This window comes from Panthera onca, chromosome A1, assembly GCF_046562875.1.
Source record: "Panthera onca isolate mPanOnc1 chromosome A1, mPanOnc1 haplotype 2, whole genome shotgun sequence".
Taxonomy (NCBI): Eukaryota; Metazoa; Chordata; class Mammalia; order Carnivora; family Felidae; genus Panthera; species Panthera onca.
In genome coordinates this window covers 48,931,290-48,959,116 of record NC_138339.1, presented here as the reverse complement: position 1 = coordinate 48,959,116, position 27,827 = coordinate 48,931,290, and the positions used below count along the sequence as shown (strand labels likewise).

At 44.5% G+C, this 27,827-nt stretch overlaps 1 protein-coding gene across 7 annotated transcripts in view; it reads right to left on the bottom strand.

Annotated features, from left to right (window-relative positions):
- CYFIP2 (cytoplasmic FMR1 interacting protein 2) overlaps positions 1 to 26,578 on the bottom strand; it is a 127,396-nt gene extending 100,818 nt beyond the window's left edge. Inside the window, exons 1-3 of one of the 7 annotated variants that reach the window (XM_060634839.3) lie at positions 26,455 to 26,578; positions 5,471 to 5,610; positions 3,876 to 3,965 (exon numbers count right to left, since the gene is read on the bottom strand). In XM_060634839.3, the coding sequence (XP_060490822.1) occupies positions 3,876 to 3,965; positions 5,471 to 5,587 (207 nt within the window). In that variant the 5' untranslated portion in view covers positions 5,588 to 5,610; positions 26,455 to 26,578. Of the gene's footprint in view, positions 1 to 3,875; positions 3,966 to 5,470; positions 5,611 to 12,244; positions 12,641 to 14,635; positions 14,877 to 26,059; positions 26,370 to 26,454 lie in introns of those variants that run through there. The other 6 variants (XM_060634841.3, XM_060634840.3, XM_060634836.3 and 3 more) reach the window with 6 other exon arrangements.
- Between the last annotated feature and the right edge of the window lie 1,249 nt (positions 26,579 to 27,827).

The following is a 27,827-nucleotide window of genomic DNA, read 5'->3' as shown; positions in this document are numbered from 1 at the left end:
ACAAATCCGTAGCAAGAGAAAGTAGAGTGGTGTTTGCCAGGGGCTGGGGAGAGACAGGAATTGGGAGAGACTGCTAATGGGCCTGGGGTTTCTTTTAGTGCTGCAGAAATTAAATGGTGGTGACAGTTATATGACATTGTGAATTTTACGCTATATGACGTTCACAAAAGAAATAAAGAAGTATTACTAGACCAGCTCTCTTGTAAATGTTCACACTGATATGAAAATGAACCTTTACTGATTTTTTTATTCCATGTATCGCATCTATTTCATAACATCTCCCTAGCGTAAGATCAGATTTAATTTGGAGTTTATTACTTACTGTAGTTTTGTTTTCAACAGCAAATGTCACTGATGAGTCATACTTTCAATTCTTAATTTGGAGAACTTTAAAAATCAATAACACGTTGTCCTTGAGACCGAAGAAAACCAAGATCAAGCCTGCGGGTCTGCTACTCTCTTGCTTCAGAACAGATGTCAAAAAAGGGAAATGACAGTAACACAGGGAACATGTATTTACTTATTAGAACCAAATTGCCCACCAGCAGGGTGAGGATTCCAACTTTCACTCACTGGGTGCTTTACTGAGCACCTGCAGGTCCCAGGCTCTGTGCTATGTGCTGGGAACAGGGCAGCAAACAAGGCTCTCTATGAATAGTTCAGGTGACCATCAACCAGACTTGTATGCCTGAGTACAGAGGTCAGGATGCTGTGGTAGAAAGAGCCCTAAGTGGGGCCTCAGGAGACTTAAGTTCTGGTCCTGGCTCTGCTTGGGCTCACCTTTTGCCTTGAAAATGGCACCGATCTCTCATTTACAGGTAAAGGGTTGGCCTAAATCACCTGGCTGCAATTAGTCACCTGGAGAACTTTGAAATCCTGATTCCCAGGTCATGCTCCACCAGAACTACATCATTATTCCCAGGGTAGGGGCCCAGGCACTGGTATTTTTTTTAATGCTCTCGAGGCAATTCCAGTGTGTAGTCCAGAAAAGGAAATTAGGATACAGAAAGAGCATGCATGTGCACACAAAGAGAAACCCTAACCCAGGAAATCTCTGAACATTTTTGTCTCTGTGCCTTTGCTCATGCTGGTTCCATAACCTAGTGTGCCCTCCCTATCTCATCTCTCACAGAGAAACCTCTAACTATGTGGGACAGCAGAGTTGCATGGAAGGAGATCAGACTGGGAATCCTAAGTCTTGAATTCCAGTTTCAATCCTGTGATTTACTAGTTGCAGGATCATGAGCTTGTTAACTTCCCTAGGTCTGTTTTTTTCATCTCAAAAGTGAATATAAATGCTCCCTTTGCAAGTCATAGACTGTTATAAGGCTCCAGTGATACTATGTATGAGAATATCTTATACATTTTATTTATTTTTTATTTTTATTTTTTTCAACGTTTTTTATTTATTTTTGGGACAGAGAGAGACAGAGTATGAACGGGGGAGGGGCAGAGAGAGAGGGAGACACAGAATCGGAAACAGGATCCAGGCTCCGAGCCATCAGCCCAGAGCCTGACGCGGGGCTCGAACCCATGCGAGATCGTGACCTGGCTGAAGTCGGACGCTTAACCGACTGCGCCACCCAGGCGCCCCGCGAGAATATCTTATACATTTTAAATCACGTGTATGGTTAACATATGTGTGTGTGTGTGTGTGTGTGCATAGAGTATACAAGGCCTACTCAAAAGCCCCTTCGTTCATCAAGCTTTCTCTGACCCTCTCAAGGACCCTTCAAAAACAGAGAGGTTGGAACTTCTACCGTATCATTTACCTTTAACTTTGTGCATTTCTATTTGTCTACACAGACTAATCTAGAGCACAGGTTTGGTAGACAGACAGACATGCATTTGGCAATGTCACTTGTTAGTGGCAGGACCTTGAGTAAGTTACTTAACTTTTCTGAATTTTAGCTTTTCCTGTTTGTAAAATGGATATTGTAATAAAACTTGTCTCACAGAGTGGGGTGAGAACTAATTCAAACAGTGCATTTAAAATATCCGCACAGAGAAGACATGAACAGACATTTCTCCAAAGAAGACATACAGATGGCCAACAGACACATGAAAAGATGCTCAACCTCACGGATCATCAAGGAAATGCAAATTAAAACCACAATGAGATATCACCTCACACCTGTCAGAATGGCTAAAATCAAAAACACAAGAAACAACAAGTGTTGGTGAAGATGTGAAGAAAAAGGAACCCTCATGGACTGTTGGTGGGAATGCAAACTGGTGCAGCCACTGTGGAAGACAAAATCAAAAAAAGAAATACTATATGATCCAGTAATCACACTGCTGGGTATTTTCCCAAAGAATATGAGGACAATAATTCCAAAGGATATATACACCTCTATAAATTTATTGCAGCATTATTTACAATAGCCAAAATATGGAAGCAACTTAAGTATCCATTGATAGATGAATGGATAAAAATGTGGCATGTGTACACACACACACAAACACACACTGACAAGGAATATTATTCAGCCATAAAAAACAAAAAGGGGCACTTGGGTGGCTCAGTCGGTTGAGCATCCCACTCTTGATTTTGGCTCAGGTCATGATTCCAGGGTCATGGGATTGAGCCCCGTGTCAGGCTCCATGCTCAGTTTCAGATTCTCTCTCTCTCTCCCTGCTCTGTCCCTCCCCCGACTCATGCTCGCTCTCCCTCCCTCTCTCTCTAAAAACAAAATAAATCTTTAAAAAAAAAAAGAACAAAATCTTGCCATTTGTAATCTTGCCATGGATGGATCTAGGGAGAATACTACTAAGTAAAATAAGTCAGAGAAAAACAAATACCGTATGATTTCATTTATTTGTGGAATTTAAGAAATAAAACAAATGAACAAAGGAAAAAAAAGAGAGAAGCCAAAAAAGAGACTCGTAACTATAGAGAGCAAACTGATAGTTAGCAGAGAGGAGATGCTGGGGGGGGGGGGGGGGGGTGGATGAAACAGGAGAAGGAGATTAAAAGCACACGTATGAGGAATGCTGGGTAATATGCGGAACTGCTGAATCACTACATTGTACACTTGAAACTAATATAACACCGTATGTTATCTACACTGGAATGTAAAAAAATGTAAATAAAATATCTGCACAGAAAGTGTTCAATAAATGGTAAACTTGTCTATATCCCACTTGCCTCATTGAGAATCAAGACTGGCCCCTCTCTGACCTTGCATATCCCCTCATTTAGCACAGTCTCTGCAGGTACCAGGTGCACAATATTTGTTGCACGAATGGGGCTGGGTATGGTCAGGCAAGACTTTTAGCATATAACTGATACAGTGAGAGAGGTCCACTGAGCTGCATGAGGATTCTGGAATTCTTCAAATTCTGGTGCTGTGTTAGAATAAAATCAATGAAAGCCCAAGAGGGAAGTGAGTGATCCCTCACAGATGGGTCACATATGGACCCATCAGACCATTGATGCCGCTTGTGAATGATTTAGGCCACCACCTTCCTTGAGTCAATAATATGTTATTCTACAGACACCATCTCTCTCTCTCTCTCTCTCTCTCTCTCTCTCTCTCTCTCTCTCTCTCTTTCTCTGAGAAACCTTTTGCTTTGGTCAAGAGACAAACTGCCACACAGCCAGTAATCTATAAAGTATAAGGTAAGGCAAGATCTAATGATATGCTGATTCAAAAAGCTACAGAAGTTCAGGGATGGAGTGGGATCAAATTGGGCCCTCCTGTGAGTAGGATTTGCAGGGTTAGAAGACAGGGGAACATTGTGCCCCAGGCACTGGGAGGGGGTGGGGAAGCGCAGGGGAACAGGCTTCTGGAGAAGGGTCTGACTGAGGCAGGCAGCTCGCGGAATAGCTGAGCACTTGCCCCTCCTGTGCTGGCAGGGTCACAGCGACTTACCATGCTGGAATGGACCGTAGCCTGCTCAATGTACCTTGCAATTCCTGTGACAAATGCATTCCTGTCCTCAAAGTTTGTGTCAAAGTTAGCCTGTAGGAATTAGAGGAAGAAACATTTGTTGGTTGGAAAACAAGTCCAAGGCGGCTGGGTGTCCAGGGAACCCCACCGCCAAAAAATGCCACCAGACTCTGTGGAAACCTATCTCTACATCATGCTTTGATCTTCCCCTGAGAAAATCCAACTCTGACTCACACTGGGCAGGAGCTGGCTAAACAGGGCCCGGATCTGCTTCTTCCCATTGGTAGTTAACCAGATTCACCCAGCTGAGGCTTGGAAGCAAATGCTTAAACTACATAATCCTAAAGAGCTGTGAAAAGTTAAGATGCGCATTGTTTTCACCCAGCAGTTGCCAAAATACTTACCTGAGGCTGTAGATACGTATGTACAAGGATAATAACTGCAACATTTTTTTTTTCTGATAGAAAAAACTGGAAACCATCCCAACATCCATTAACAGCAAAAGGCTAAATCAATAATAGTATATCTATACGATGCACTTATAAGTACTATGTGGTGGTTAAAAACAAAATGATAGCATTGTAGTACTGTTATGGAAAAGTATCCATAATAGATTTCAAGTTCAAAAAGCCAAACCACAGAGCAATTATCTACCGTATGGTTCCCTTTTGGTTAAAAACATCTAGATCTATACATAATACGTACTTATAAGTATAGTAAAAAGGGCTGTGTGTGTGTATAGTCATAGAGGGAAATTTTTATTTGTTACACTTTTCTGTATTGCTTGTAATAAAAAGATATGCACATAATTAAAAATTTAACCTGGGTTAGAAGACGTGAACGAGCCAAGTTTGTAACTTGAACCTTTAGGAATGTGCTTGATAAAATCTAACTACTGAATGAAATTACAAATATATTATGCATTCATATTTAGTCTCATTTAGCAGCCCCAGAACTAGAAAAGGTCAAACACAGCTAAAAATTTTATATTAACTTGTTCTTTCCTAACGTGGCATACTCGCCCAACATGCCCAGACAAGGGGCTATTTGCAAGGCTCACTCTGGCTCCCCTGATGCCCTTCCAGTCACACCCTGGGGGGTTACGGTTTTGAACAATCTGATATAGTTTATCTCAAGCTCCCCTCTCTCAGGCAAAAGCAAACAATGGTGAGCGACTTCCCTGAGCCATTAGCTGCTGTGGGGAGCTGAAGAGCTCTTCTCACATACATGAAGGAAAAGTAATTACCCAGGCAGGCTCTAGAGGTTTCTAAATTGTAATATTTAATTCATGAGATCAGAGCTGCCGAAACCTTGGTTGATGCTGCAGCAAGAACAGCCGGAAAGGTATCTGGGGTCAGAGCAGATCAACAAGCCTTCCCTGGGGAGTTGAAATAGTCCTGGTATTCGTTTACTAGCTAATCTATTCCTCATACTCAGCTCCACCAGGGCACAAGGGACTCCATCAGCTCAGGACCTTTCACCTTCCAGATGCAGACCTCCGCCTTCCCTATGCCTTCAGGGCACACCCACCGAGGGGATCCGGAGTTCTGAACTCCCCGGTGCTCTGGGAGACTGACCTGGTACATGATGGAGGAAGGTGGCGGCTCGATGCATGGCTGCTGGTCGGGGAGGGGCAGCTCTTCCAGCAGGTCCACGTTGGACAGGGCATCTTCCAGGGTGACGTGGGTGGTCATGGCTGCAGTTTGTGTATTCTGCACTGAAGGAAAGGGAGAGAAGATAGGGTGGAGAATGTCAGGAATGTCAGGGGTGCAGGGGTGTCAGGGGTGTCGGAGGTGAGAACAGTCTCACCCGGTTCAGCCTCCTTCCAAAGAACAAAGGGGGTTTATTTACATGCATTGAGACCACTTCCACTTGCTACCTCTTCACAAGGTGCCTGCAACCCGTGCCTGATATGTGAGGATCTCTTTACAGTTTACAGGGTACTTTTTTATGTCTATTGTCTGGACTAAGCCTCACCACAACCCTCTGTGGTCAACATGGCAGGTGGTAAGGCAGCTGCGTGACTGATGAAGAAACAAGACTCAGAGCAACTATATGTAGCACCCACACAACCACGCTAAGGGCAAAGGGCCTCACATAGTGCCTGATGCTAGACGTGGGCCTTGGCCAGCCCCCAGCTCTGGTCTTCGGGAGGATTTGTATCCGTTTCACTCCTAAATAACCACACAGCACAAATACCCATGAGGGAAACAGCCACGATTATCAACCTGAAACCAGGGCCTAGGTTTTACAAGCTCATTAAGCTGGGACTACAAGGATTCAGACTCCAGCAAATTTAACCTTACTTGCAAACACAAAGAGCCATGGTCTTCCTTGGCCTGGGGATGTTTTGTGAGGCACTCCAAACAAAAAGCCCTAAACGGACATTTCCGTGTCTTGGGCCCTGGCAGAGCTCACTGGCTTTGATGAGAGCTTCACAAGGCAGTGCAGCTGATGGGGATCTGAACAACGGTTACCCAACTCGAGCTAACTACTATTTTAAGAACTCAGCACCCAGCAAACAGAATACTCATTTTTTAAAAGCATACGTAAAACACTGATAAAAAAAAGATCATGACTTAGGCCATAAAATAGGTTCTCATGAGTTTCCCCAAACATGATGTCTTAGACGTCACATTCACTAAGTAGAGTGCAATACAATTAGAAATCGATAATGCAAATCATAGCCAAAAAACCTCCCATACCTATGATAATTTATAAAAACATACTTCCAGGCTACTCATACCTAAAAAGGAATTCAAATAGAACCATACAACATTTAGAATTGAGCATAAATAAATGCCTTAAATGCATTTAGTAGAAAATAAAACAGTGAAACTAAAAGAACCTAATTTTCACTCCAAAATCTAAAGAAAGAATAAAAATCAACCCAAAGAAATGAGAATGCCAGGACCGCTCATTACAAAAGCAGAAATAAAAGAAGCAAAGTACAGAGCAAACCAAAACTGAGTAGACCATATGAATAAAAGTCTAAAGACTGAGTTTACTAAGAAGATTCATATTAATAATGAGCTGACCCTTTAGCACACTTGAAAGGGAAAACAAAGAGAAAGCCCACTGTGTTGATAGGCCTGCAGCCCTCCCTTTCCCTCCCCAGTCCCAGACAAGTGTGAGTGGGGCTTAGTGGCTGGAAGTTCATTAGGAAATGAACTGTCCGAGACCAGGGCGGAAAGGACCACCCACATGACAGGGGGGGCGGTCCAGGGGCTGCGAGATGCTGACCAGCTGCAGAGTGTAACCAAGGGCGTGCTGCCCCACACTGGCGTCTCCTTCAGGCCCACAGCTGGGGGAGCAGGTCAGGGCTGAGCAGCTACACAAGCTTCCATTTCACTGAGTTTTCTAACACACCGCCCTGCCGTGCAGGCTGGCAACAGCGAAGGCCACATCCAGTGAGGGCACAGGGAGCTCAGATGTGACTTCCCCCCTGTCCTCTGGAGGCGCTTGGCCTCATGAGGTTGGTTTCAGGTCCTCTCCATACTTACGCTTCTTCCTATTCTCTCCCCTGAATTCTAAGTGTGGCATCCACAGCAAACCATTTGCCAATCCACATGCAAAAAATTGTCTTCTTTCTTACCTTAGTATTTTTTTTTTAGTTTATTTATTTTGAGAGAGAGAGAGCATGTGTGCCCACGAGAGCACGAGCAGGGGAGACGCAGGGAGAGAAGGAGAGAGAGAGAAATCCCAAGCAGACTATAGAGTAGAGAGTCCAGCATGGGGCTCAAGCTCACGAACCATGAGATCAAGGCCTGAGCTGAAATCTAGAGTCAGACACTTAACCGACTAAGCCACCCAGGTGCCCCTCTTACATTAGTATTAAGTTCATTTTATAGGAGGGATTAGTAACTTTATAGAGCATAATGATCTACAAGTTCCAAAGCCCTAATAATTCTCTTCACTCAAATAATAATAATAAAAATAATAATAATAATAATAATAATAATAATAATATTTCTTTAGCCCTTACACTGTGCCAAGCACTCCACTATTTGAATCTTGCATCAACCCTATAAAAGTAGGTGCTATGATTATTCCCATTTTACAGAAGAGTCAAAAGAAGCTCAGAATTTAAGTAATTTCACAAGGTCAAGTGCTGGTGAGTGTGGAGCTGGGGTTGGAACCCAGGTTTCTCCAGCTCCAGATTTTGTGCTGCCTTCCAAGCGCTCAGACTTAACATTGCAAGGCTACTCATCCTGATGAAGATCGATCTCACACCGGCCTCTGTGCTCGATCTTTTCAAACACTATGCCTCAATGGTTCTGGATTCTGCTTGTGCCAAAGAACCGAAGGAACAGCTTCTTAATAATAAAATGCCTGGGCTCCATCCCTAGGACCTGAAAGATGGTATTAAAAAAAAAATAGCCCTATCTTATAGTAAGAGAAGTCCAGACTACATGGAGATACCGTATCTCACTGACAGATTTGGCAAAACGCCGTAAGTGTGACGACATATACCTGTTGACATGTACTTCTGTGGAGAACCAGGTCCTCTCAAACATTGTTGGTAAGGGTATAAATGTAAAATGGCACAAGGAAGGAAATCTGGCAATATCTAACAAACTTATATGAGCATTTTATTCTTTGACCAGCAATCCCACTTCTAGGAAACTATCCCAAAGACACTTTGATAAAAGCGCAAAAAGGCATATGCACAAGGCTATTCACTGCAAAACTGCCTGTAATAGCAAAAGACTGGAAAATGAAAATGTCCCTCAACAGAAGACTGTCTGAACAGACTATGATACAGTCACACAGTGAGGTACTAGGCAACAGTAAAAGGAATGAGGAATCTATCTTACCCACAACTGTGGGGTCATCTCCAGGATATGGTGTATACAGTATACTGTCATTTATATAAGAAATCAGTGATGCATATACACACACAAATATTAAACAAACAAACAATGGAAGGATAAACCATCTGATTTTAAAAAGTGGCTACCTATGGGGAAGAGCGATAAGCAGGAACATGGTTAAGAAGTTGGGGATAGAGGCTAGAATTCTTTGAATATACCTTGTTTTGTAGATTTGACTGTGAAACCATATATTTTATATAATTTAAAATAAAATTTAAATTTAAAAAGCAACTGCCACCCCGCACCAAAGTAAAATAAAACAAATGAAGGTATATTTATATTAGTTGTTGCCATAACTATACAGAAAGGACCTATTCCAAGTGATTTTAAAAATTCAGAAATTTGAGCCTACATTTCTGGTAGGAGATACTCTAAAAACAATGAAGTGTTGTAAAAAATATCTCGAGCTTTTTTCCACTAATTATACTGGTGTGCTGTTGCAGTGAGAATGTCCGAATGCAGTGTGAGGTAAAATAAATTAGTAATTATGGAATGCTCTATCATCCCTGGTGGTGTTGAGAACTGGCATTCCTGATGTGAGAGAAAGAGATATAAGACCACGTAAACCAAATAGTCCTGAATATGAATTCGAGGTTATCAATAAGAAGTCATCACGTGTTTTAACTTTAAATAGACATACATATGTCTGTCTGTATGTATGTGTATGTGTGTTTATTTCCTAGTTCTGTGCCCCAAAAAGACAAAGACACAATGACCAACCCATGAGCAATGAGCAACTTGAGTGCCAGGCTGTGGTCTGCAAATACCATTTCCTGCTAAAAACATCAATGCTCCTTGGAGAAACAGCTCAGTCCAGGTCTGGGACAGGAAATGTGTAAGAAAGGCTTAGAACAAGTTGTCGCAGCAGAAAGCAAGGAAGCAGCTCTCTATCTATGACTATGTCTGAGGGACCCAGGAGCCAACCTGAGGCAGCTTCTGCTGGCCGAGGATGGGACACTGTGCATCAGTTAGCATAACTCAATGCACCTGAAGCAGTGTCAAATATGTCTAAATCCATGAGATCCTAAAGATACCTAACAACATCTTGGTTTTTATTACTTTGTTATTGTTGGAAGATGCCAGTGAACCAAACTTTGTGTTGAAAGTAGGTAAATAAAAGGAAAAAGGCAAGTATTTAATGTGCTTTTCCTATACAAACCGACCACTGGATAACCAAATTGCAGCCCCTAAAATGGAGAGAGGCACTGATTGATCATCAACTGCTAACATCACTAAATTAAAAGACAATGAGACATTAGGTGCCTTCTGACGGAAAACCATACCATCATCTTATGAAAAACGCTGGACCCAAAGTGAAACGCCGGAGTCTAATCAAGCCTTTGACACTCATTCACAAGAAATGTATAGGACAGAAAAACATCTTAGAATATCACTACATTGATATATCACCACAGTGATATAAATAGTAAAATACAATCTATGGGAAACTCTGCAGGACAAATGACTCAGTGTCTTCAGCAAATAAATTCCATGGGGGAAAAAAAGACACGGAAGGGAAGCTATAGCCCATTATCAGACTATCGCAGTGTGTCTGTCACCTTATTTGGATCCTCTTTCAAACAACCCACCATAAGAAAACCATTTCTGAGGGAATTAGAAAATTTACTAGTAACTGGGCATCTGATAACATTAAGGAAATAGTGTTATTATTTTTGAGATATAACATCAAGGTTGTATTTGAAAAGAGTTATCGCCTAGAAATGCCTACTAAAATACGGATAAAATGATACAGGGGTTTGCTTCCAAATAATACTAGAGGAGGAGGACGTGAGTAACAACAGAAGAAACAAAACTGGCCGTGAGTGAATAGTTGGTAATGCTATGTGATGCTTACACAGGGATTTATTATATTTTTGTATCCAATTTTACAGAAGTTTGAAATTTTTCACGGAAACTTCAGGCTCAGTGTATATACACTACCAGCTCTCATCCATCGTCTCTTCTTTCACCTTCCCTGACTCCTACTTGCCATGGTCTTTCCCTTCATCTTTCTCATGCAACCTGCATTTCTTCTGGACTTTTCACAGGCTTCACAATAACTCACCTACCAGAATAATCCCTAAGGCTTTCCCTTTAACACAGTAAGATGCCTGCACTTCCCTTGAAGAGAATCAGCAAATGACCAGCCTACAAGCCAGTGAATTAGGAGTCTTTATTTCAGTTAATGCAACCTTTCTTTTCTCCTTCTAAATGAAACTTCTCTACTGGATTCCTGGGTTTGTTTGCAGATCATTCACTGCCCAAGGGAGGAGGAAATCAGACATTTTCTTTTAAATGTTTATTATTTTTGAGAGAAAGAGAGCGAGCACGAGTCTGGGAGGGACAGAGAGAGAGGGAGACAGATTCTGAAGCAGGTTTCAGGCTCTGAGCTGTCAACACACAGCCCGATGTGGGGCTTGAACCCATGAACCGTGAGATCATGACCTGACCTGAAGTTGGACGCTCAACCCACTGAACCAGCCAGGCACCCCGGAAATCAGACATTTTTAACTCAACCGCTATAAGTCACTGCCAACTCCATCCACATCAGTCAGAAAGAAAAAAACATTCTTGAGGTGCCTGGGTGGCTCAGTCGGTGGAACATCCAACTTCAGCTCAGGTCATGATCCCAAAGTTTGTGAGTTTGAGCTCCATGTCAGGGTCTGTGCTGACAGCCAGGAGCTTAAGCTTGCTTCAGATTCTGTGTCTCCCTCTCTCTCTCTCTCTCTTCCCCTCCCCGGCTCATGCCCTGACTCTTTCTCTCAAAAATAAATAAACATTAAAAAAAAAAAAAGAAAGAGGAAACATTCTGGAAATTTTAACATGTATACGTGAAAATAAGTACTTGTTTTCTGGCTCAAGTGTCCTGCCTATTATGCAATCTTCTAAGTGAGAATAATTCTTCATAGTCAATGAACATGTGACTCTTTTGCTACTTTGGAAGAGAAATTAATAAAAATACTTAAAAATTAACTGCGTTCTGGGAGCATCACTTACCACACACAGCTACCACCTCCCAGGGTGGGGTATTCATGGCAGATTTAAACTCAGCATCTTTCTAACAAGCTCAAACACAGTGGCCTGGTTTCACCGAGAAGTAAGAACACTGGTCTCACGGGCCATCTGCTTCTGAGAAGGGCTTTGGGGGCACCAGGGCTGGGATGACCGATGGACGCCGGGCAGGAGGGGTGGGCGAAGGCCGAGTGGGTGCCAGGAGAACCTGGCTTTGGGAATGCAGGTTCTGACTAACCACACCCTAAACCCTGCTACTCTGTAAGCGAAAGAGTTGCACTGTCATTTTCTATTTGACTTTCTGGAAGGGAAAGGAAAACATAGGAAGATATTTTTACTGAAGCGGAATACCAGGCTAAGTATAGCAGTTGCGCTTGAGCTGCGGGTTCAAATCCATCATCTGCCATTTACTAGCTATATGACCATAAGCATATTACTTAACCTCTCAAGCCTCGGTTTCCTTACCTGTAAAAGGGTGATACTTAACAACAGTCCCTGCCCTCAGTGACTTACTCTGAGGGTTATATAACATTACAGGATGTGGAATGCTGCCCAAAGCAGGCACAGAGTAAATGTCAGCAGGTGGGTGGCCTCTTTTTAAACAGAGTGAATGGATGGATCAAATTTTGCAACAATTCTGTAAGAAAAGAGGGCATTATTATTATCTCCACTCCCAACATCGCAACTCTATAGGTCTTTCATACTGATTTCCTCAGTCACAACTACCCTGCAGTTTCGAGAGGACAGGTGTTGCTTTTGCTGTTTTTCTAAGGAGGGCCCGGTGTTACTGAGAAGTGAAAACGGTCTTTCAAGGTCATGTGGTCAGCTGGTGGCTGAGCTAGAGCAGAAAGGGGATATCTTGACTCCCAGTTCTGTGCCCTTTCTTCTAGACCACACCTACTTTTGTGCCTTTATAAAAGGCATACCAAGGACTTTCCTTTGGCTGCAGTTTGGCTGCTTTTTCTCTGCTCAAGAAGAACAAGATTCTGCCAACCCAGAAAGATTAGGGAACTGTCACCTTTGGGTCTCATAAATATCAAAAGGCCAGGAAATATTTTCCCTGAAAATCTATCCAGTTAGAAAGCAAACAACACAGGGGTGCCTGGGTGGCTCAGTCGGTTGAGTGTCCGACTTCAGCTCAGGTCATGATCTCACAGTCTGTGAGTTCCAGCCCCGCATCGGGCTCTGCACTGACAGCTCAGAGCCTGGAGCCTGCTCTGGATTCTGTGTCTCCCTCTCTCTCTGCCCTTCCCCCACTCACGCTCTGTCTCTCTCCCTCTCTCAAAAATAAATAAACATTAAAAAAATTTTTAAAAAAAGAAAGCAAACAATACATAATTTCAAAGAATTATAAATATATGTATATTTATATTTAGATATTATATAAGTAAATATGTAAATAAATATAAAAATATAAAAAGGAGGCTTAGACTGTCCCCCTTAAAAAATATATTCTTGAGCAGCATTTCACGGAGCAAGGAAAAATTCAAAGAAGGAATCTGGAGTGTAGCCTGCTCTTCCATCATGAGTGTATGCTAAGTGTGTTGGGGACTGTGTGGGGCACCCAAGTTTGCTGTGACAGGATGTGGCTCCACAGGTCAGTATTTCCCCTGCGGCTGAGACCCTTTCACAGGCCAGAGTCAGCTTCTTCACAGGTGTGGGGGCCAAGCAGGGACACAGTCACCTGTGCACACTTTACAGGATTTCCATAGATGGCACCAAAATGGACTGTGTGGCTTATCCTGAACAGGCTGGAAGGGAAGAGTTTTAGAAGAACACTGCACTTATCCAGTGGTCAAACCTTGTGGCTCCAACCCCCGTCACAGCACTTTTAGTGTATTGCCTGTGGATAAAATAAAGCCATGAGCGAGGCCACAATGCTGAGAGCAAGAAGCCTCACAGTGGTAGAGGGAAGGGAGAGGCAGAGCTATGCAGGATGGGGAGGGACCACACAGGTGTGGGAATCTGGGCCACATACAGAAGCAAAACTCTCTCTATATACTTTTTAAATTTTTTTAAATGTTTATTTTTGACAGAGACAGAGACAGAATGCAAGTGGGTTAGGGGCAGAGAGAGAGAGAGAGAGAGAGAGACAGAATCCAAAGCAGGCTCCAAGCTCTGAGCTGTCAGCACAGAGCCTGATGCGGGGCTGGAACTCACGAGCTGTGAGATCATGACCTGAGCGGAAGTTGGTCACTGAACCGACTGAGTCACCCAGGCGCCCCAGAACTCTATATATTTCAATAGCCTATAGAAGCATCATCAATATCACAGTACACAGAAGTCACCAAATACCTCATACACTGCCAGAATGATCCTAGTGCTGGAGGAGACTGGAAGGAATGGTTACCTCCTTAAGGGGCCTTTCTGACTCTCCTACCCCCTATCGGAATTCACTTTCTCCTTTGGCCCTCATTAAACCCAGCGTGTCCCTACTTTCAGGGCATCCATAATGCTTTATTACACATTTTATCACATTTTCTCTCCTTGCCCTAAATGAAAAATTCCCCGAGGGCAGGAGCTGTGTCTAACTCACACCCAGCTTCCCAGTACAGTATGAAGCACACCCTTGCAGCTACATAAAGATTTATTCAATGAGTAGATTGGCCATTGAGCCCAAAACATCAAGAATTGCATTGCTATGTCCAAGATACCAGGATTTTAAAAGTGGGGGAGCAGAAAAAGGAATATAAATAGGAAAAAAAACCTGTTTATATTTTAGAAAGAACTCCATTTTGATGGTTCAAATATTTAACATTTGAGCACTTAAAGTGAAAAGCTTCAATATTTTGTAAACACTTATCTATGAAATTAACTCTCTTCCTTCTATCACCATACGACCTTGATTTCACTCACCCTTCAAGGTCTCTCCCTCTACCACATGATTGTTCCTTCCTTCCCTGGAACTCCCAGGACTTCTTAAGCGTTGGTGAGGCGGTGAAATCCGAACCCTCATACATTGCTGGTAGGAATATAAACTAGTGCAGCACTTGGGAAACAGTGTGGCAGTTCCTCAAATTTTAAAACCTAGAGTAGCCATGTGACCCAACAATTCCACTCCTAGGTACATCAGCAGTACCTCCCTTGTGATGCTTTCTGCCTGAGAAGGGTCACGAGTACAGATACTTCCTCTTCCCATGTCAGGGCAACTGTTACTAATTGATAATGTCTTTATTTCTCAGAGTTCACAGGCAGCCTCAGAATCCTTCTCATGAAATACAGAACTCCAGGGGGCCAGTAGCAACCAATCTGTGTTCACCCATGAGAGAAAACATATATGCCCTCCCTAGGGTGGAATGATGCATGCATGTGTAAGCTTCATGAGGTTAGAGACCATTTCTCACCCATCTCTGAAAACCTCAGAGACCTTAGCAGAGTGCTGAAGACAGATTAAGCACTGAGGAATTATGGGATGAGAGAATGCATGAGCATACCTGAATCCCCTGACAACATTGGCAAAATGACATGACCTGAATTGGCCATATCTTCATTTCTAGTTTTCCCATTCCTTCTCCTTCCCTACTGATAACACAGATAATTTAAATGGAATATGCAGTCATGCCCTATATAAGCCTCTACAATTATTTACTTAATATTTTTTTAAAAAGACTTTTCACTTTTACTCTATATATTAGAAGGAAGCTCATATTACAACCACTAATAGAGAACCAGTATCACTTGCCATAAACAGAGGGAAACTAAAAACAATGAAAACAACGGATGTCATCTGGAAATCATCTCATGTCCAGCATCGATAACATTCGTGAGAGGTGGTTTATCACGTGAGAGTGGGATGGTGAACTGGTTAGAATCCTGTCTGCCACTATTGGCTGTGTGATTTTGGGAAGATGACAGCACATTTCTGAGCCTCATCTTCTTCACCTCTGATACGAGGAATAATAACAGTTCCTACCTCATAGACTTTGAAAAACAAAAGCACAATAATCCATGTAAACAGCTTGGTAAGGTAGAGAGTGCTCAATAAAAGTTTCCCAACAAAACCAAATCCAGCAACATAGAAAAAAGATTATGTATCATGACAAAGTGAGACTTATCCCAGGAATGGAAGACTGGTTTAACACCAACATCCCCAAATCAATTAATGTGGGGCACCTGGGTGGCTCCGTCGGTTAAATGTCGGACTTCGGCTCAGGTCATGATCTCACAGTCCGTGGGTTCCAGCCCTCCATTGGGCTCTGTGCTGTCAGCTCAAAACCTGGAACCTGCTTCAGATTCTGTGTCTCTCTCTGCCCCTCCCCCGCTCACGCTGTGTGTGTGTGTGTGTGTGTCACTCTCTCTCAAAAATGAATAAACATTTAAAAAATAAATTAATGTAATAAGCCATATCATGGAATAAAGGACAAGTCCCACAGGATCACCTCAGTACATGCAGAAAAAGCATTTGACAAAAATCTCATACTCTTTCACAACAAAAACATTCAACAGACTAGGAACAGAAGGGAACTTCCTCAACGAGATAACGGACAGCTCAAAAAATCCCATGGCTAATATCAGACTTAATGGTAAAAGACTGAATACTTTCCCCCCGAAAATTAGGAAGAAGACAAGGATGTCTACTCTCTCCATTTCTATTCAACATTGTACTAGAGGTCCTAGCCAGGGTAATTTGGCAAATTCTACATACAAAATCCACTAAAAAACGATTACAATGAATAAACATGTTCAGCAAGGTTGCAAGATACAGGATCAACACACAAACATCAATTATATCTCTATACATTAGCAATGCACAATCAAAAAAATGAAATAAAAAATAATTCTATTTACAACAGCATCAAAAATAATATAATATTTAGGAATAACTTTAGCAAAATAGAAGTGTAAAATGTATACTCTGAAAACTGTAAAACATTGTCACAAAAATTAAAGACCCAAATAAATGGAAAGATCTCTCATCTTCACAGATTGAAAGACTTAATATTGTTAAGATGGCAATCTTCCCTGAATTGATACAGATCTAATGTAATCCCGATCAAAATCCCAGCTGGTGTCTGGGAAGAAACTGACAAGCTGATTCTAAAATTCATACAGAAATTCAAAACATCCCTAAAAAAGAACAAAACCAGGGACACACATTTCCCAATTTCAAAACTTACTACAAAGCTACAGTAATAATTAAAACAGTATGGTAGTGGTATCAAGATATGGAACAGAATTGAAAATCTAAAAATAAACTCACATTTATGGTCAATTGATTTTTTTAAATTTTTTTTTAACGTTTATTTATTTGTGACACAGAGAGAGACACAGCATGAACAGGGGAGGGGCAGAGAGGGAGGGAGACACAGAATCTGAAACGGGCTCCAGGCTCTGAGCTGTCAGCACAGAGCCCGACGTGGGGCTCGAACTCACGGACCGTGAGATCATGACCTGAGCTGAAGTTGGACGCTTAACCGACTGAGCTACCCAGGCGCCCCGGTCAATTGATTTTTGATAAGGGCACCAAGACAATTCAAAGGGGAAAGGATACGCTTTTCAACAAATGGTGCTGGACAACTGGGTATCCACATGCAAAAGAATGAAGGTAGATTTTGACCTCATACCACACAACAAATTAACTCAAAATGGACCAAAGACCTAAATGCAACAGCTACAACAATAAAACTCTTAGAAGAAAACACAAGAGTAAATCTTTGTGACTTTGGAATACATAATGACATCAAAAGGACAAGCAGTGAAAGAAAAAATAGATCAACATATATTTGATTTTATTAGCTATTAATAGACACTATCAAAATTAAATGTAAAACTTTTGTTACTTCAAAAAACAGCATCAAGAAAGTAAAAGACAACCCACAGGATGGGAGAGACTATCTGGAAGTCATATACCTGTTATATGTGTAGAGGATATAAAGAACTTTTAAAATTCAATAATAGAAAAGCAACCCAAATGGGCAAAGGATAGACTCCAAAAAAGCCATACAAATGGACAAAAAGCACATAAAAATTTATTAATATCTTTAGCCATTGAGGAAATTCAAATCATAATCACAGTGAATTATCACTTCACATCCACTGGAATAGCTACAATCAAGAAGACAGATAATAACAAATATTGCTGAGGATGTGAAATTGGAACCCCCCTATTTTGCTGCTAGGAATATAAAATAGTGCAGTAACTTTGGGAAATAGTCTGGCAGTCCCTACAAGTTATAAATATAGAGTTACCATAAGATTAAGCAATCCCATGCCTAGGTATAAGCCCAAGAATTGAAAACATACATCCACACAAAAACCTGTATATGAATGTTCACTGCACCATTATTTGTAACAGCCCCAGAGTGGAAAAAACTCAGATGTCCATCAACCGATGAGTAGATAAATAAAATATGGTATATCCACCCTATGGAATATTATTCAGCTGCAAAAAGGAATGGGGTCTAAAGGCATGGGCTACAACATGGATGGATTTTGAAAATCTGCTAAGTGAAAGAAGCATAATATGCTTTTTAAGGAAATGTCCAGGGTAGGCAAATCAACAGAGACACTAAGTAATTAGCGGTTGCCTGGGCTTAGGGTGGAGACTGGAGGAAGTAGGTGGTGCTGCTGATGGCCATGAGGTCTCTTCTTTCTGGGGTGATGAAAATGTTATAAAATTGATCAGGATGATGGTTGCATAACTCTGTGAATATACTAAAAATTACTGAACTGTATGTTTCACATGGGTGAACTGCAGAACATGTGAATAATTCAAGCCGTTACAAAAAAAGTGTTAGTATTTGCATGAGTGCTTGGGGAAACATTGGCTGTAACATAAGCAGGAGTGGTACAAAGAGAGAGGGAGGCGGGGTAGGAGCTTGGGGAGTCTGGGAACTATGGTGCGCCTGACAAGCAGAGACTGTGTTGAATAGAAATCACCAGAAGAGGTGGGAGAGAAACAGAAAGCAATGGACACACCCACAGTACCCCACGGAGCAGCCCCTAGACCGCAGGATGAGCTGGACCACCCAAACCAGCACCTGCTCCCAAGCCTTCCACCCCAACCCTGTTTCTGTTACACTGCCAGATATCTGTCAGGTCCTGGCTGCCACACCCCGGAGGAGAGACTGCTCAGACAGGAACCACCTCTGAGCTGGGGGGATGGGCTTTGAGGTTTAGAATGAGAACAAGCCAGGTTTGTAGTTCTCCTCCCTGAGGACACTGAGGCTGAGAGACAAGATGGACCTATACAAGGTCACTTGGCTAGTTAGGGATAGAGCTTGGGCTAACTGTAACTTCCTGGGCAGACAAGAGGATCTAATACAGTAACAGATATGATAGAGCTGTTAAAAAAAAAAAAAAAAAATTAAAAAGGAGGAATATTAAATAGAAAGGAAGGAAGGGAGAAAATTCTAATTTTGCAATAAAACAAAAAGCCATATAAGAAAGGAGATAAATGAAAGGACATTACTTAGCTCTCTTGTGATTTACACACATTTCACATTTACAGATTTTAATAGCATAGATGCTTTTGAGGCACCTGGGTGTTTCAGCTGGTTAAGTTTCTGACTCTTGATTTCAGCACAGGGTTTGTGAGATCAAGCCCTGGGTTGGGTTCTGTGCTGACAGGGGATCCTACTTGAGATTCTCTCTGCCCCTCCTCCGCTTGTGCTCTCTTAAAATAAATAAGTAAACATTTAAAAATAATGATGTAGATGCTTTAAACATGACTTACGTTAGGGGAGCCTAGGTGGCTCAGCTGGTTGAGTGTCCAACTTTTGATTTTGGCTCAGGTCATGATCCCAGGGTTGTGGGATCAAGCCCTGCATAGGGCTTTGTGCTGAGTGTGGAGCCTGCTTAAGATTCTCTCTCTCTGTCTCTCTCTCTCTCTCTGTTCCTCCCCACCCCCTGCTTGCTTGCTCTCCTTCTCTCTAAAAAATTAAACTTAAAAAAAAATTTAAACATAGGTTAAAGCAGAGCTGTCACTATATTGGGAGATGGGGGCAGGGGAGGGAGGTGGATGGTGCAAGAAAGTGAAATCTTCATCCATCACAGCAGGAAGTAAATAGATAATGCATAGAACAGATAAATCAAGAAACAGCAGTGTAAGCATATCGTTTAGAGATCTGGAGGCAAGTGCTGGAAGAAACAGTCAGTTAGAGGTGACAGCTTCTATGGGGAGGTGGGCACTGGATGGTTGTTTTCACTACGAGTCTTTCAATACTATTTGATCTTTTTTAAAGCATGTACTGCTTTGATCGAAATTTTTAAACTTACTTTAAGAAACAACAAGCCAGGGGCACCTGGATGGCTCAGTCAGTTAAGCATCTGACTTTGGCTCAGGTCATGATCTCACAGTTCGTGGGTTGGAGCCCCGTGTTGGGCTTTGTGCTGACAGCTCGGAGCCTGGAGCCTGCAGAAGATTCTGTGTCTCCTTTTCTCTCTGTCCCTCCCCTGCTCACACTGTCTCTCTCTCCCTCTCTCAAAAATAAATAAACATTAAAAAAATTATTAAAAAAAAAAAAAAAGAAACAACCCAAGGCCTCCTTCCTAGGATTTCCGACATCTGACCCGTCCCCAGCACCGTCTTCAGGCAGTCTTCCCTACCCAAGTCCCTCACTGTGGGTCTTCTGGGATGAGAGGCCCCAGACCAGCAGCTTCTCTCCACACAAGGGACGTGAGGTCAGAGCACAGAAGTCCATGACCTGGGCCTCCGGAGAAGGCCTACCCTCCTCTTTGTTTACAGCAAAGAAAAAGATCCTGGCAGGGTTAGAAACCTGGCCACGGTGCCCGCCTGCCGTTTTACTCAGCTGCTTCCTGTGTTGTCAGGGTTGAGGGGACCTTTCCGTTGATAACCCAACCAGGCAGAGCCCATCCTCTTGTGGGGGGTGGGGGAGTCCTGCCACCAAGGGCGACTTCCGGATTTGTTCCCACTGCAGCCTGTGACAAGTCACCATGTGAGGGGCACCAATGTGACCTATATCCGGGGACAGGAGCCAGCTCTCAGAAGCACCTGCTAAAACTGAGAAAGAGAAGCCAGCCACACCGCATATGCTGTGGAAACAAAGAGCGAGACTTCAGGTTCGGCCACCAGATCAGAGCACGCAGACCATCAATGTGACGTTACAACTCGAATGTGGCTGGGTCTGAAGACTCACTTAGGCCCTGGAGTCACATTTCCACTCACTCTAAAAAGGCCATTTCCCAGTCTATAAAATATGGAGGCTGGCCAGGCAGTGGTTCTCAACCATGATGTCACATGGTTGTGAAGGTTCTTGTGGGCAACTTTTACCAGTAATGGCGTAAGTAGTGAGGTTTGCAAACAAGGTATTTTTATTATGTGTTTGGGAAGGTTCCAAGCGCTCCCATGCTATCACTGCTTGCCTATACATCTTCTCCCCTGAGAGGGAGAAAACAGGGGTAGAGTGGGGAGGGGACTGGCTGTGGGTGTGGTGTGTTGAGCACGTCAATATTGTCCATAATATGTACAAAAAAAAAAAAAAAAAAAGAGCAAAACCAAAAACAATCAGTTAAGAATCACTGGACTCTCTCAGGGCCCTTCCAACTTGAAAGAAAACGACACTGACAGCAGACGGACACGCCGTGCAAAGGGCTTCCTTGAAGACCACCATTCCTTAACAAGCAAACCCACTCTGGCCAGGATGTATGGGGTGCCATTACCCTGCCCATGGACATTCTTGCCTTTGCTCCAACTCTCTGCACTTCCCAGCAGACTGTCCTCTTCTCTTCTCGAATCCCACCCACCCTTGACCACTGGCAAGCCCCAAGTCAAGATAGGCCTCCTCCACGAAGGTCTGACCAGCCAAACTCCACCAAACCTTCATTTCTCTGGATTCTGACAGTGCTCACAGTCTAAGAGTCCACAGTTTCCTTCTGCATTATAAATTGCTTTATATTTCACTAATTCTTTGGATCACCCAGAAATGACAGGAATAATCATCTTTTTTTAGCTTGATCCATAGCCCTAGTACAGATGTGGGCACATGCTAGGCATTATTTACCTAATTAGCACTTCATGAACAACTTGTTGAAGGCACAAACCAATGGCCCAAATGCACGTTATCTGGTAAAAAAAATTTTTTTTCATTTAAAAACATTCTGATCCGAGGCACCACATAAGTCAGCCTTATTACCATAAGGATTTGAGGAGACTTTTGAAGAAAATCCTGTCACAGCTTCCACCTCAACTCATAAGAGGCAGGTCTTTATTTCTCTTTCCCACAAAGGTGTAACATACTTGGAGGTTGATGGCTCACCCCTAGTTCTGATTTCTCTTCTCACCATTCATACCTTGTCAAAAGCAGTCTTAAGGCATCACAATATAAAATCACAAACTGAATACCTTTCTCAGGTATCCCTTCCCTTAACACTGAGTTATTGAGGGCCAGCCCTGCAGATTCTTTGGTCTCAGCTGGGCCATCAGTAAAGTCAGACAATCCTCTCTTTCATCCCCCAGTTGATTTCTTATTCCACCCACAGAGGCAGCTGTTCCAAACCTCCAGAAGTCTCCTGAACTTTCCTAACCAGTCCACCACCTTTACTTTCTGCAGAGGACCTTGTCTCCTGCCTTATTTAGAAGACAGAGACCATACAACATGGACATACTAAACATCCCTCTGTCCCACGAAGTGATTCAAGTCGGAGAACCACTGCTTCAAGATGACCTAACAATGATGCAAACGCACAATCAAAAGGCCTATTGATGAAGTCATCACTGGGTCCTTCTTGGGTATCTCTCCAGAAGGTCATGTTTACTTTCCTCTCTCCTTGCACTAATTTCTGAGTTGCTGCATGTCTATCAAAATGCCATTCAGCCAGAATGGTCCCTGCAAGGAATTCTGCCTGAACCCAAGCTCTGCCTTCTCAAAACAATTTCCTTCAAGAATTTGCACTCAAATGGTTTCCTCCTCTGCTGCCAGGGCCCAAGAAGTATGGCTTGAATGGTCATCCTTTGAGGCACATCGCACACAGCCCTTGGCATAATGGCCATGGCTAGGAAGCCAATATCCAAACCCTGCATCCTGGGAGGCGTCTCACACCCACTGACTGAAATCTGAAGTGTCTTTGTACAGACAAGGCCATCCAGGGGCCTTGACAGAATCTGTGAATTACAAAGTGCCTTTCAGTTTCCCTTTGGCTCAATGTTACAGAGAGGCCACAGATTTGTCTTCTTAAATTGAAACACAATATATAATTAATAAATTGTTCCTTTAGGAATGAAGGGCAGCTGTCCAAAAGAGCCACACATTCAGAAACCTCATTCTCTTCTCTGTTTCCATGGCCTTTTCTTCTAAGACTGGGATGTACAGACATTATCTCATCTGCAGGTTCCTGTGGCAACAGGTAGGTAACGAGCTGGGCAAGCTGCTTTCCTTTGCCCAATTGTTAAAGTTGGAGAGGTGGTGGTGAATTTAAAGGCACACAGCAAGTCAAGGATAAATCCTGTGTCCTAAGACCACTGCACTGCTCTGTCTGCCCAGGAAGTGAAGCATGCCCTTAACATTTTTGGTTGATTGCAAAATGCTAAATGCACACAGAGGGAAAGTTCCTTCCTGGCCTCTGTTTGTGTGTTGAAATGTGAGAATTACCTCCAGGTTTCTGCTCAGTGTACTCCCTCTCCTTTCTGCCTACTTGTTAATCCTACCTTCAGTGAGCTACTCAAGAGCACTTCTTACCTGAAGCCTTACTGATGCCCTGTCTTAACACAGGCTACCTTTTGCAGGTAAACCTGGGGCTAGGTTTCTTGGTCACAGAGCCAACTCTCCTGGGAAGAGCAAAATCCAGGGAGGGTCTGGGGGCAGCCATGGGTTGACTACACACGTGAGCTACATTCTTATTGATTATGTAACTAATACATTAAAACAATAAATACATAGATATAATAGCACTTAACTATGTGTGCCAGTCGCTGTACTTGGCACTTTCATGCATCCCTCACTTAATAAGAGCATCCCATGAAGAACCAGCTCCTTCCCCACCAACGCTGGCCCCCCAGTCACTGCCCGGCGGCATGCCCCACCGTCCTCCCCCACTTCTGCTACCACAGCAGGGTCCATCCTTTAGACCCTAGACATGGTTTTGCTCCCCCAAATGACAAGACCAAAGGCCTTTTACAAAGACTCCAATGAGGTGACTGATGTCTGGTTTCATCAACTACAAGTGAATAATAATTAATACTTGCCACTAAAGAAATAGACTCATTGTTATGGTGGCCACACGGAGGCTACAAAAGCTCATTTTGTGAAGCTCTTGGTAGAACCCTGGGGCCAACAGCGGCCAAAAGAAACCTCTTTGAGAGTGTAGGCCAATCCTCAAATGTGGGGACCCGAGCCCTGTACTGTTTTCCAGGAGTGTCGTTTCTAATGCTAATTAGCTTGTTGCCTATTCATCACCTAATTCAGCTTGCTGGTCAATGACAGCAGCGGAGGCCCACTGAACGCCCAACAGGGAACAACTTATCAGAGGGGACAGGTAGTGTTCTCCTGGGGCCCTCTTCCAGATTTTAAATTCATGTTTACTTCCTTCTCTGGGCCAGCCTCTGATTTGATTTAAGAAAAACTCACCAACCCTACTGGATTGGATACCCCATTCTTGGCCTAATGCCTAAAGCAAGTTTTTCCTTCAGCAGGGACTGAACAAGGCAGGCTTGGGTGGCTACAGAACTGGTCAGAACTGGCCAGGAAATATAATAAAGAAGCTTAGTGAGCAGAGAGCTAATGCCCCCAGTCAGAGGCTCAGCATACAGAAACAGGCAGAAGCACTGGCTTTGTAAGCAACAACACGCTCTTCTTGTGGCCTACTAACTGCCTGGGCAGATGGCATCCAGGGGCAATGAGTAACTCTCTATAGGAAAGTTTCACCTCCCCCAAGTGGATACTGAGTGCTCAACAAATACCTTCCAGTGACAGTAACCAACCCCTGACCAGTTACACACACACACACACACACACACACATACACACACACACACACACACTACTCCATTATTTCTGCTCTTGAAGCAAACAGAGCTGACAACTGCTAGACACTGTCATTTCAGTGAGCTGTTCCCCAAAACTGCTACCTAGTTCCCTGTTCCCACTTCCAGCTCAGTGCCTGAAATGCCACCTTTAGTGATATCAAATATGTTGACTTAAAGATTTGTTTTCCATTAAAATGCCTTTCGGCCCGTTTCCTTTCCAGTCAAATGACTTCTAAAGGACCTGCTCTGCACTGAATGGGAAATTCTTTTGTATTTAGCTCTTAAGGATAAACATGTTCACTGGCTCCTATCTTGAAAATAATTTTTGACATAGGAGAATGGGGGAAGCACAGAGCACTGCATGGAGGTGGAGGTGGGAGGCCTCAGGGAGAGTCACAGAGGAGGTGCCTAACTGTGCAGAAAACCACCTTCAAGGCCCTCGCAATCCTGCCCAGGGATATGGACCTAGAATTTTGCCTCCCAATATTTGTGATCTCCAAGGTTACCAGCACTGCTTCCAACGCGGCCTGTGTCCAAGAATAAGTAAGGTGAGACCCACTGCCCTAAACGGGACACAGGTACGAGGTAGAAAACAAGAGTATGAGAGCCAGCACTCTCCTGAGTTGCCCCTCATGCCCGCAGGACTGCCCCAGTCTCCTCGCCCATGCCAGGAAGGCACCTGAGAGCTAGCAGGAAAAGATCCTTGCTACCTTCTTGTCCTGACTGGTAGAGAAGCCCATGGCCCATCAGCCCACAATGCTCCATCGCCGTGCTGGAGAAACTAGGCAACCAGAGGTCAAAGTCAGATTCCCTGAGCTGGGGAGGGCCTGGGCAGTCCCAGCGTCCTTTCCTTCCAGGTTCTCCTTAGTACAGAGAACCACACTCCTGTCCGATCACGTTTCCTGCCCCCACCCCCACCCCTAAACAGAGAGCAACCCCTTCTCTTCCTTTTCACCCATCCATCGAGGGGGAGGGTGTCCTGAAAAGCAGAAACCACAACAGACAGGTAGGCACTCTTCCCAATTCTTCGGAGCTCAAGAAAATCCAACCTCCTCCCCAGGAGTCAGCCCACTCATCCCCCTTCCCCCATGTCCTCCCCCGCTGCCTGGCAGCCAGGAGGGAGAGTGATGCTAGTGTAGGCCAGAAGGCTTCAAAGCGGGTCAGACTTGCCTCCTCCCTCGTTAAAACCCCCACCTTCAAACACTGGCGCTTCGCCCCTCGCCCCACCCATCTCACGTTCACTGCAGGGCGTCGGGTGCCCCAGGCGGCTGCCAGGCGGGCCCACGCGGCTCTCGCTTGCCCCGGAGGAGGTGATGGTGGCCGAGGCGGCAGAGGCGGCGGCCGGCGCTCTGCAATACCTGGGCTCGGGGATGTCGCCGCTGCAGGTGTCTCCGGTTCTCGGGGTTAGCGCCGCTCCTTCACCCGCCCGCGGCTCCGGCCCAGGCCGCGCACCTGCTGCTGCTGCCGCCGCCGCGCCCGAGCTGCGTTGTGTGCCGGCGCTTTCCCGCAGGGGGGTCGGCGCAACGAGGCCCAGGGTGGGCCGGAGGGGGAAGGGGGCCGCGCGGGGCCTGGAACCCGGCGTGCAGGGGCTTCGGAGGCCCCCAGGCCGCGCTAGCCGGGGCGCCGGGCCGAGCGCCCCCCTCGGGCGGGGAGAAGGGGCGCCGGCGCCTCGCGCATCCTCACGGCCGCATCGACGTCCCCCCGCAGCATCCCGGTCCCCACGCCGGCCCCAAGGCCTGCGAACGCTGCTTACCTGGGTCTGCGGCAGGTTCGGGGGAGCTACCGCGGGGCCCCGCGCCGGGGCGCAGGATGCTCTGCCCCGCTTAGCTCCGCTGGAGGGCCGCCGCGCTCGGCCCCGCCCTCGGCCCCGCCCCCGCGCCCTTCGCGGCTCCTCCTCCGCCCGGGGTGCCAGCCCCTTCGCCGCCGCCGCTGTCACACAAAGAGCAGGAAATGGCTGCGGCGAGGGGCGCTCGGTGCGCCCCTCAACGCGGCGGGCGCATCCCAGACCTGCACCCCGGCGCCGGCCCCAGGACAGCCAGCCGCCTTGCCCTCAGGATGGAGAAGGAAGGGAGGACTTGCCCCCAGATCCCGCGTGCCGGAGAGCCACACCTGCAGCAGTCGGAGGACGGAAGCTTTGGGATCCATTGCGATCTCATCGATCTCACGTTATTTCTAAGTGCTCATTTATCTACCTAATATTTATTGAGCACCTATTTTGTTCCGAGCCTCGTGCCAGGAGCTGAGTACGCACTGGTGTACTACCCTTTTGGAGCTTGTTATCTACCTGGATAGATAGGGCATAAATTAACCTAGCTAACGTCCAGTTACAGCTAGAAGAAGTTCTGTGAAGGAAAGAAACAGGGCGAAGTGATGGAAGATAAACCAGGGGTTTGGGGAGAGGGAACTTCCACCAGTTGAGTCTGGTCACCAGTGCTCCTCTGCTCAGGAGTATCTTCTCAGTCGCTTGGAGCCAATCCCTGAAGCTGCCATCTCTTAAGCAGGGACCTGCCTCAACTTCATTGAGGAAGAATTGCCTAATGGACAAAAAGGAAAATACATGGTGACAGGAAGTCACCTGGCTTTGCCAGGAAGGACCTGAGAGGACGGGCACCTTTCTCTTCAAGGCTTATCTGCCATTTAGGGCTGCCCAAAGAAATGGTCCTCACCCTAGCAGCAGTCTGGTGGGGCTTCAGATCCAACCTTGAGACCCCCTACTCAAGTCACTTCAACACTCTGTTCTTGAGAAGCCACCATATCTATAATGTGAGGGATAATAATTGCCCTTCCTACCTCACAAGGTAAACACTTGAAAGCATTTGAAACATTTTAAAATGTAAAGGATAAAGTACTTGTCACAAGGGAAGCTTTCTCAAAAGTTTGTCTATGGCCCACAAATGTATACTTAATTACTCAGCTATTCCTATTAGGGGCTATTTATAGAGGAGCCACAGAGTCTCTGGCAAAGAACTTGGGGATCTACACCCTCACTGATCTCACACCATTTCTTATTTCCCAAGCACTCAGAATTCATGATCCTTTATGGTTTGATGTTACATCACTCATTCGAATTTAAATTGCTATTTCAGAAAGGATGACTTATATATATGTACACACATACATTTCTGT